The sequence below is a fragment of the Caenorhabditis elegans genome, chromosome V (assembly GCF_000002985.6).
Source record: "Caenorhabditis elegans chromosome V".
Taxonomy (NCBI): Eukaryota; Metazoa; Nematoda; class Chromadorea; order Rhabditida; family Rhabditidae; genus Caenorhabditis; species Caenorhabditis elegans.
The window spans coordinates 12,600,134-12,610,938 of record NC_003283.11 but is presented as its reverse complement, the minus strand read 5'-3'; the positions used below and the strand labels follow the sequence as shown (position 1 = coordinate 12,610,938).

General features: G+C 37.7%; 4 protein-coding genes and 1 non-coding gene across 6 annotated transcripts; 2 read left to right on the top strand and 3 right to left on the bottom strand.

Annotated features, from left to right (window-relative positions):
* Nucleotides 1-81: 81 nt before the first annotated feature.
* On the bottom strand, nt 82-1,113 carry ZC116.1 (Prion-like-(Q/N-rich)-domain-bearing protein). The gene is made up of 2 exons (NM_001136447.3): nt 799-1,113; nt 82-728 (listed from the first exon to the last, which is right to left on the bottom strand). Exons 1-2 carry the CDS (start codon nt 969-971, stop codon nt 200-202), a joined length of 702 nt encoding a protein of 233 aa, NP_001129919.1. The 5' UTR covers nt 972-1,113; the 3' UTR covers nt 82-199.
* An 868-nt stretch (nt 1,114-1,981) lies between these two features.
* Nucleotides 1,982-2,846, top strand: ZC116.5 (Conserved secreted protein). The gene is made up of 2 exons (NM_001269508.3): nt 1,982-1,999; nt 2,441-2,846. Exons 1-2 carry the CDS (start codon nt 1,992-1,994, stop codon nt 2,766-2,768), a joined length of 336 nt encoding a protein of 111 aa, NP_001256437.1. The 5' UTR covers nt 1,982-1,991; the 3' UTR covers nt 2,769-2,846.
* erg-28 (putative ergosterol biosynthetic protein 28 homolog) lies at nt 2,832-3,526 on the bottom strand. Its single transcript, NM_073753.2, has 2 exons — nt 3,361-3,526; nt 2,832-3,300 (listed from the first exon to the last, which is right to left on the bottom strand). Exons 1-2 carry the CDS (start codon nt 3,522-3,524, stop codon nt 2,976-2,978), a joined length of 489 nt encoding a protein of 162 aa, NP_506154.1. The 5' UTR covers nt 3,525-3,526; the 3' UTR covers nt 2,832-2,975.
* A 108-nt stretch (nt 3,527-3,634) lies between these two features.
* On the bottom strand, nt 3,635-10,747 carry psme-4 (Proteasome activator complex subunit 4). 2 transcript variants are annotated; one of them, NM_001307782.2, is made up of 9 exons: nt 10,651-10,747; nt 10,485-10,602; nt 9,251-10,353; nt 8,350-9,205; nt 7,333-8,300; nt 5,252-6,834; nt 4,554-5,182; nt 4,206-4,489; nt 3,635-4,159 (listed from the first exon to the last, which is right to left on the bottom strand). In NM_001307782.2, exons 1-9 carry the CDS (start codon nt 10,651-10,653, stop codon nt 4,025-4,027), a joined length of 5,679 nt encoding a protein of 1,892 aa, NP_001294711.1. In that variant the 5' UTR covers nt 10,654-10,747; the 3' UTR covers nt 3,635-4,024. The 2 variants fall into 2 exon arrangements, with proteins under 2 accessions (NP_001294711.1, NP_506153.1); NM_073752.4 differs by having other exon boundaries at nt 10,485-10,747.
* On the top strand, nt 9,566-9,858 carry C14C10.9. Its single transcript, NR_069791.1, has 2 exons — nt 9,566-9,700; nt 9,762-9,858.
* Nucleotides 10,748-10,805: the final 58 nt, after the last annotated feature.

The following is a 10,805-nucleotide window of genomic DNA, read 5'->3' as shown; positions in this document are numbered from 1 at the left end:
CAATTCCACTGCTTTAATTGGAAATATTTTCAGGTATTAATCTGCTTTTTCAAAAATATTTTCTTACACAACATTTCGCATAAATTTCGAATCATTTATTGTTTTTTTTTTCAATTATTTTCGTTCGCATAAAGGCAGTGTGAGGAATGAAATCATAATATGAAACAACGATGGGCTGGGCAAGTTCCGTAATACTCTTCTATTTTCTTCCATAAGCATAATAATAGTATGGAGATGTATAATAGTAGTAAGGTGGCTGAGCAGCCACAGCTCCAGTCTGTTGAGTTCCTTGCTGATGATTTTGAGTATTTCCAGATTGATCATATTGAGGCGTGTATTGCTGTTGTTGTTGTGGTTGTTGCTGCATTTGGGATGATTGATCATATTGAACCTGTTGGGTATTTCCTGATTGATCATACTGTACTGGTTGCTGTTGAACTCCTTGTTGGTATTGAAGAGTTTGTTGTTGCTGACCCTGTTGCGTTTGTTGTGGATAATACTGTTGTTGTTGTTGTTGGGTTCCTTGAGCATACTGTTGGTTTTGTTGTGGTTGCTGTTGAGCATAAGCTTGTTGGGAAGCTCCACCAGCCTGAGTTTGCTGAGCAACTCCAGTGGTACCAGCAACTGCAGCGGTTGGATAATAGTAATAGTATGGTGTGTAATAACTTGTTGGATAATACAAGTATTGGGCAGAAGCCACAGCAAGAAGTGAGCAAAGAGCAAGGAGGCTGAAAATTTACGAATGAATGATGCACATCCTACCTAATGATAACATAAATCGTTTGCTAGAAAACTTACGTGTTCATTTCGTTCGATTGAAGTGAGCAGAAATGGTGAAGATTTTTCGTTTGATCATTTTTATACCTTATTTCAATGGGTGTGTCTAACCCAATACTGTCATCATCAGTTGCATTCCGAAAAAAACTGCGAAAAAACTCCACGATTGTATGTTTTTCTTTTATTCCATCCATGCCAACCACAAAGTTACTGAGTAAACTCGAGGTCAAGAGAAAAGAGCCCAATCAAAAGAAATAGTGAGAAAGCAAAGAGAGCAAGACTCTGAGTTTGTTGACTTTCAAAAGGACTTCATTGAGAATGGCAGTTGGCGGCAAGCTAAAACGGTTCAATTTGATAATGGTGATAATGATCAAGGCTCAAGATTGATACCTTAGATTGATATTTAATTAAAAGTGCAAGATGCTAAATGGCTATAGTAATAACATTATCAAATTACAAATCTGTAAAACTGACTCATCTGAATCTAAACAATGGGTCAAATTTCTAGTAAGCTCGAAGTTAATAATTACTAAATAATTTTTAACAGAAAACTTTGAGCTTTGAGCACGAAAAATTCGACGACTTTTCATGTAAATAAACGGCTGGAAAATCATTTTCAACTGGTCTAACGTTGTTATGCCAAAAATGATCATTTTCACGGTTTGAACCAAAATTATAAAGAGTTTAGTGACTTTTATGTGATAAACTTCTACAGGGATCTAGCAAACATTATTTTAGTCAATCTCTGAACCTTGGATACCTTCTAAGTCATATGAATCAATAATAACTGTGATCAATTTATGGTCAACCCATGTTTCCAATCTTATTAGTAATATACAATTCCACAAGAAACCACGATAAAGACCACGGGTAAACACTACATTTTTTGTTTGTAAGTCATTTTGTGTTTCTGAAAAATAGCAAACAAAGCAAGGATGTACATGCGTATTTCGGGAGTCCCAAGAACATGTTGTTGACAAGAAAATGACAGAAAAAGTGAAAAGATAGAAATTTGCAGATTTTCAGTATTTCGCGCTTCTTTGATCTACTACTTTGTGTGAAGATGGAATGTGAGGAGAGAGGTGTAGAACAAACTATTTTTAGTTTTTTGGTGATTTGTAGGAGCCACTGATGGAATTTGGGAGTGTGGCGAGTAAGTATAAAATGGTAACGACACACTGGACTTAATCATTCTAAATATAACTTTCCCCAAAATGAAGACGTGAGTCTCAAATTTAATATAAAATTTAATTTGCTTTTGTGAATCAGTTTTTCATCTAGAATTGTTATTTTAACGTTAGTTTTATTGAATCTTTTTAAAATAATAGTTTTGATATTTAGTTTAAATTTTGAAACGTATTACTGTAGACCCAGACAAACTGACAATATAGAACACAGGGTTTTTGGAGTAAGCATCCACTGAGCAGTGGCCTGAAACATGTGAACAAGCACACAAACTATAGAAACTTTTTTTTATTGTATTGTTAACTCGGAAAAATTTGAAACTACACTTTAATGACTCACGAAAACGTTGCTTAGCAGTACCCTATTGGGCTATATATATAGCTTAATTTTTAATAGCTTGATTACTTATTTTTTATAAACATAAGATTTGAGATAAGTTTATTGTTCATACGTTCAACGTCAATTGCTTAATTTTCAGTTTCCTTGCTCTGTTCTCCCTTCTTGCTGTGGCCTCTGCGCAACACTTGTACTATCCAACGAGCTATTATACTCCATACTATTACTATTATCCTACAGCTACAGTTGGTGCAGCAGCCACCCAACAAACAGATTTTAGTAATCAACAAATATATGCCCAACAACCTCAACAACAGCAGACTCAATATGCACAGGGAAATCAACAATATAGTGGAACAGTTCAACGAGATCAATCTGGAAATGTTCAACAAACAGGATCGGTTGCAGCAGCAGCTCAACCTCTGTACTATTACACTTATCCATATTATTACACATATGGAAGAAAGTGAATTTATGAATATTGAAAGATTGCCAAGATTTTAGAGACGAACGATGTATGAAAAGAAGCAAATAAAGTATTTTTGTTTATTAAAGCTTTTCCAAAGTTATACATATGTGAGATCTTATATTAATTATGGCGAGATTAAAGCAATACATTTAGAAACTTAGAATATGATTAGTAAATAAAATGGTACATAAATAATTCATTATAACACTTATTTCCATTTTTTGTACGCCTGAACAAGTTCATCGTCATCTTCCGGAGTAAGCATTTCTCCTTCCATATAGTGTTTTGCTGTCACTTTTCTAGCTCGTTTTTCTTTTCCTTCTTGTTCGTTTTTGAATGATGGAGAGAGTAGGAAAGTTAGCATAACAACAACTGAAAAACTGTTGAGAGTGACTTCTGTGACAGTGACAATTCCATAAGACATAGATTGATAGAAGAATACTTCAGTCATTGTATGGATGGCTGTGAGGATTGAGAGCAGAATGTGAGCAATGTGAATTGAGAAGTTACGAAAGTCGAAGATTAGAACGATTCTGAAAAATAATAACAGAAATCTTCCTTGTTTTTAACTTTTTTGAATATTGAAATAATACCTCAAGATACAAAGCAATGCCAACGGAAGAGCATGAGCTCTAGAAAGAGCTGGCAATGTTGAAGTATAGTGAGATGCAGAATTCTGTTTTGCATAGCACATCCATACACTTCCCATTGCTTGAACTACAACTATTGACATCCATGCTCTGGTGCTTCTCTCCATTTCTGAAAACTAATTTTAAAATTTATATTCAGTTGAACTGCTATTTCAGGAATCTTTCAGGAATCGCACTATACGAATACAATTTTTAGATTAACCCGAAATCAGATACTCCAAATCTCAATTTATTTATTCGGCGTAGTGATTCATTTGTATGAAATTGTGGTATACAAGGTAAAATGGATATAAATTAACTTCCGAAAGGGTTGTGGGATGAAGTTAGCAAAAAATAAATAAACTGCACAGAACAATGTGTTCAAAAGGGAAACGGCATGGGATAGTGTGAATACTCGGGGCAAGATATATAAAATAGAACGGGGGAGGAAGAGACTGGGGGGTACAAACAGGAGAATGGGAAATGTGAGAACACCGTTTCGAAATGGAAAATATAAACGGGAGAGGAAAATAGACAAAAAAACCGGCGAAATGCAAAATGATAAAGCGTTCGGAGATACGTACACACAACACAGCGCTACTACGAACTATCACTATCGGAAGATATTCTAGACATAGTAATTGGGAGAAATGAGCAAATCTCGGAGCACCATGAGTTGATCCTCGTTGAATTGTTGCTCATGCTCACGCCACGAATCTTGATGAGTACGTTTGAACTCCGAAAGAGTACGTTTTACAGCTTCCTGAAAAAAAACGATTCGATGAAATTTTAAAAACTATCGAATTTACCCGTATTGTGGCACTCTTGTCAGTGGCAAACCGACAAATAGTCATTAGGACTCCCGGGAGAAACTCTGGAACAGAGTATGGAAAAGCTAGCACAATAGCTGACAATCCGAGAACACCAGCATGCCCTTGAATTTGATCTTTTGAATGGGCAGCTGTACTGAATTTGGTAACAAGTTCTGGTGTTGTCTCGAAGAATTTAGCTTGAAGAAGTGTACTTAGGGCATCTGTCGCTCTTTCACGAACTTCGATTTGATTGTCATTGAGTGAGTTGACGAGGATCATACCTGAAAATAAAATTTATTTTAAACATTAAAAAAAATTGAAATCCCAAATGATGTTTCAACCTACCGATATCATCACGATGGATCCTGAATACAAATCTGTTGGAGAACACAAGCATTCGGAGCATTTTCAAGGCAGCAACCTTTGATTTCCACCAACAGGGAGACGAAAGAAGTTGTTGGAATTGTCGAATAACTTCTGGCGCATTTTCCGGAGAAATGTAGTTGGCCTCCATTTGTCCAACACATAGAGCAGCACATGTCTTTTGTAGTTCCTCATCTCCAACATCGTTTGAATAATGACACCAGAGAGGTAACATTGGAATGAACGTTGGTGGATAGGCATCATAAGATTGGTTACATGTATTGAAGACAAAGGAAATGACGGCTCGGAGTGTAAGACGAGCTTGTTTCTTCACTTCGGAGACTTCAGCGAGAGATGCACTTGAAGCTGAGTGGCTCATAGATTCGCCAGAATGATTTGCAACTGATAGAGAAGCTGATCCATTGATGTTAGAGCTGGTTCCGTTGCTGGTATCAGATTCACGGATCATTCGCACCTCGTCCCAGCAGCTTCCAAGTAGTTCTTTGTATTGTTCAGAGATATCCGCAATTCTTGGAGGTTGCAATCGTTTAGGAAGAGAAGGATCCGTACCAACAGCTGGAAGGTCGTACCAAGTGGCGGACACGAGGGAACTGAAAACTTATTGATTAAACAATGAACTTTATAATAATTGAGCAACAAAACAAATGAACCAAACTTACATTGCGACACGGTCTCTCAAATTCGCGAACGGCTGTACAAGACATCCTTTCATCATTTCTACCAGCTTGTTCCACAGTTCAACACCTCTCCATTCAAATTGACAGAGAGCCGATTGTATTAAGAACATTCTGCTGCTAGCAGCATAAGCATTATCTGTTGGCCTTTCCACCAGCTTGAACAACAAATCGATAAGAGGTTTCAGCATACGTGCCTCTGAGCATCCACATACTGTAGCGATAGCCACTCCCCAATTTCGTAAGCCGTCTTCTTTCATCAGTTCAAATGTTTTCGTGAGCATCGGGTCGAGCCAATTCCACATTTTTCTCTGCTTTTCGTACCTCCACAACTTCGAGCCATTCATCAAACCAGCCGTAATCTCTGCTGCTAACTTTTGTTCGTATTCCTTGGAGCTGGCTAGAAGAATCTCAAGCTGCGTGCGGAATGCATGTGTCAATACATCTCCATAACATCGGAATAATCCTTGGAACAATGAAAAATGAACCGCATTGAACACTTCGTCTTCTTTCTTCATTTCAATGGAGAACAGTTCACGGAGCCGTGTCATAAACTTTTCATCTTGGAACATATCCACAATGTACTTTTCGACTTCACTGAATTGTTCGTAACTTCTGTCAATCGCCGTCTGTTCTTTCAATGGTGCATAGGTGATCAGCTTTGCCGGCCATGTGTAGATTCCCCAATGTTGCTTGCTACAGAACTGGAATGAGTCCCATTCTTCGTCAGTCTTTGGCAGTTTTTCTTCCTCATACATCATGCACCTGTTGTCTGTTCTGAATCCGTATGGAATAGGATGTTTGGCTCCAATCGCTGTGTTCGGTGCTTTATAAGGAATCACATATTCGCGCTTCACAGCTTTTGGTTTTGTCATCTTTAGCCATGAAGCAACCACAGCTGATGCAATTCGTCTCGTCTTCACAGTATCATTAATGAGAAGACGAACGAACATCTTCACGACATTGTCCGGTAATGGGCAATCTCGTCTTACTTGCATTGAAAGCATAGAATAGGCCATGTCAAGAGGACGCCAATGAAGAGTTGGATCGTTGGCTAGAGTGAATAGTTGTTCAATCAGTAAGAAATAATTTGACTTTGACTTTTCATATTTTTCAGTTAACAAATTCTTGTATTTCTCCAACTCAGCTGTTGATGGTCCTTGAAGCATGTCTGCATCGTACAAGGGAGATGTTTCATCGGCAGCTTTCAGCAACTTCCATGCAGCTTCCACATTTGCTGGTTCCCATTCATATTTTAGCCGATAACTTTCATAATTATCGACGATCATATTTTGAGCAGTTTCGAGGAGAGCAATTATTGTGGGTTTTTCACTGTGTTGAACTTTAATGAGCGCTGGCCAAATTTTATACTGTTGTTCGAATTCCATGCGAAGCATTAGTGACTGCTTTTTTCCATCGATCAGAAGATACAGAGCTCCTTTAAGTTGTTCGTGAGTAACATCATTGCCGGGCTGAAGAAACTCCAGAATATCGTTAACAATGTGTTTATAGGAGTATGGATGTTCGCGAAGCTTTCCCAGCAGAATATTCTGCGCCTTGGCTCGATTCTGAAAAATTTACAAATTATCGTACTGTAAAATTTTAAAACATTCTGCTTTTAGCAATAGATGCAGCATTAAAGGTGGAGTAGCTCCATTGGGAAAAATGTTAAAAACTACTCATATGGTGCCAAAATAACCGAGTATCACAATAAAACTTTTCAAAATTATTTTGAATTTTTATAAATTTACTGTCAAAAAGTGACAATTGCTCAGTTTTTTCCAAAAAAAATTCTCCTACATTTTTTATAGTTTAATTTAATTTTAATTATTTGTATTAAAACATTGTAGGGGTCGAACCATGCGACATTGCTTTGGATTTCCTCAAAAGCTCATATTTTTCAAACTTTTGGCAATGTGCCAAAATGTTAACCGGAAATTATGAAAAATCTAAAATTTTTTGGAGTGTTTTATTATGAAAATCGGTCGTTTTGGATTATTATTATAAGTGTATTTAGACAAAATCCCACTAGCGATACTTTGAATAAAAATAGAAAAAACGATTACCTCACTGTACGTACTGGTCGCAACTTTCAACAGGGTATCTTGAATTCTCTTGTGTTGCTCGTTATAATGCCATCCCTGAGTTTGAGCAAGACGCTTTCGATGCAACAACATTACATATTCCTCTACGATCATTTCAATATTGCTTCGATTTCCAGCCAATTTGTCGCACAACATTGTTTTTGTAACACGGTAACTCGTTGAGGAAGTATTGTAGAGTTCCTTCGTGTATCCACGATTCATAGGAAGACCTCTAAGTATCGAGATAGCTTCTTGAATTGATTTAACGTCGTCCGGTGAATGCTCTAATAACCAGTCAATGAGGCCGATTGTACAATCCAATGCCATTTGTCGCACATTTTTTCCGTCAATTGAGATTTCAGGAGTTCCTTTTGGCTTCACAACTGTCACTAATTCATTCTCAGGATTAATAATGTGAGAATCACAAAGTGGAAGAATAGTTCCTTCGAGAAGAGGCAAAGAGAAACAAGCACCTAGAAGAGCACTTCTGATAAGATAGAGACGATGTAATATTTCCTTTTTGGGGATTCCATTTGGTGCATTCAGCGCATCAATTGTAGGTACCAACCAAGTTCTCAAAAGCTGTGTAGCTCTGTCAATTGATTCTTGAGTGGGAATTATCCATTCCGGATTCCAGTTTTTCTTCTCCACAGGTGCTGCCCAATGACGAATGGCGAGAAATTGGTCGGTCGGTAGATCGTACATTTTTCGACGTTCCACTAGCGAATTGATTTGAATCGAAGTGAGTTGGTCCAGAACATTATCGAGAACATTCAGAGCTTTTTCGGTGGCTGTTGTGCATTTCTTTAATGGCATCACAAGATCCATCAGCGTTTCGACAAGATGCCAATTATCCAGCAGTAATTTTGGATGAACTTTTATCATTCGAGATGCGATAGAAATCCACCACAGCGTTCCAAACTCGACTTTTTCGTCAGTGTAGAATTCAGCTGTAATTAAATTAAAAATTTTATTGAACAGATATTAGAAATGACTTACGCGTAATACATCCTTGTAGCTTGGAAATAATCAATTTGAAGAATTTCTGGAATGCAATCTCTGGATGAAACTTGCAAGCAACTTGCATCATGTCCCCAATAACATCGTTGGCAATTCGACTGTCGAATACATGTTCACAAGCAACATTATATAACTTATTGACAGCGATATTGAATAATTCGGTACTACTATTTCGGCAGATTCCCTTAAAAACCGATAGAGTTCCACGATGGAAGATTTGATCTTCAATATTATTTCCGGTTTTGGCAGCAATTGAACCGTGTGTGCTTGTTGAACTGGCTGTTTGACCTACTGCAATGAGCATTTCGAACATTCGATCCATAAGCATCGAGATAATTGAATCAAAGTTTGCTGTGGCCGAACAAAGTTCCTTTTCATCTTCAGTGAGATCACATCGCGTATGCACAGCCTCTGAGCAGTCGACAATCGGAATCATATTCACGATAACTCCAATAATTTGATACGTTACCATACATTTGCTGATATCATTGCAATCGAGACCAGGAAGCAACGAATTGAGAATGGTAATAACATGCGTTCGATACGTTTTTCCATCAGCATCTGGTTCATCTTTTACAAGTGGAATGAGCACTCCCAGGAGAGTTCCTAAAGTTTGAAGAAGACGATGGGGCTCAACAAGTGTTTCGAGAGCAGGGTAAACCATATCAAGAACAATCGGTAGAATTATCTTTGGGCAAAGAAGACAAGCAGATCGAAAGGCTGGACTGACAAGTTCTTTACAGCTTTTTGTGAATGCCATTAATTTGAGACACGGCAACATCAGATTAACAAGCTCGTCAAGGTGTGCCTGTGTAAGACGCATATGTTCCGGAATCTGAAATATATTTTTAAATTAACAATACATGAAAAATTATCTTACCGGTGTCAAAGTTCGCGTACGATGTTGAGTTTTCTCTGATCTTTCACGCTTCAAGCGAAGAATCGTGTTCGATAGAAGCTTTGAAAGTAAAACCATGATGTGTTGTGTATGAAGACCATTATTCGACGGATGCATGAAAGATTCAACTTGATTGAACAAATCTCGCAAATGGCTCATCAGTTTCTCGTGTGACTGTGTTCCCATCATGAAAACTAGCCAAATAGATCCATACTCTTGATTGAAAATCTGACAAAGCCCAGTGACGTGGCCAAGCCGCAATGCTCTCAAAAGCCGTGAAAATATCAAATCGAGCTTATCCGTCCAATCAATATGACCGGGACATTCTACTGAAAGTCTGGCAAACATTTTGATGGCTTGCGTTTCAAAAAGTGAATTATTTGAAATTTCCTCATACCAGTACCATGCTTCGTCGAACCAAATGCCACATCCGTGAGTAAGCTGCCTTTCCACTGGCATAGCGGTACACAAAAATAAATCCAATAATTTCCAGTAACGAAGGCACGATTCATCCCAAATACACATGTACGGACGAACTTCATCAAGAACCTCCTGGACTGATTCGTCGGAAAAATATGGTCGTGCATAGAAAATGAGCGTGTGAAGATCGGACCGGAATCCATCGGGCATCAAGAACAATCCATCTTCTTCCAAATTTTTGAATGTTACTTCCACATAAAGTTCCATCAGTGGCCGCCACTCGATGACCAAATCTTGACGTGTAAGGAAGTCTTTCTTGCATAAAAGTGTATATAAAGTTCGCATTGCAATTTTCACATTACGGAAAATTGCTCCTTTTTTAACCAATGGCAGAAATATTTTGATCAATTGAATGTGTTCTTCTTTTGAAAATCTCCGACCGTAATAATCGATATATTTGTCCAGTTCCATAGTCCAGTGGCAAAATCCTGATGCAGCATCGTTCAGTAAGATTGACTCAGCTAGTCCTTTTTTAATCATCAAAAAGTGCTGATTGGCTTGTTCTTCAAGTTCAGCACCATACGGTAACTTTTTGAGTTGCCAGATTTCTTTGCAGAAGTGTTTTTCTCGTTTCTTATCTGCATCTTCTGCTTCTAGGCAGTCTTCTGAAACAAAAAACGTGTTAGCACTATAAGCGACTCTCTATCAGTTAAAACAATTTTTATCAGCTAGTGGTCAAACGTTTCAGTAATAAATTTCAGACGACACATAAAACAAACAAAAAACAAGTACGAACCATCACTGTGGAGATTTTCAAGTTCTGTAGTGTCCAAATCCTCCATATCAATGTCCTCATCGAGCTCTTCAGCTTCAGTGACAGATCCAGACGACGATAAGTCGTCCTCAGAGTCGCTCTCAAATAGACGCGTTCTATCCCGAATACGTTTGTACCGTCCACTCACCATTTTTATTTTTCTTAAAGAATATCAGCTACAGTAAATAATAAAATAAAATAACTGCAATGGGAAGATAGTAGATTGAAGGAAGAGAAGATATCAGCTGAAAATATTTTGAGAGGTATTACGATTTCAGAAAAAACTGAACGTTGAAAAAAAAT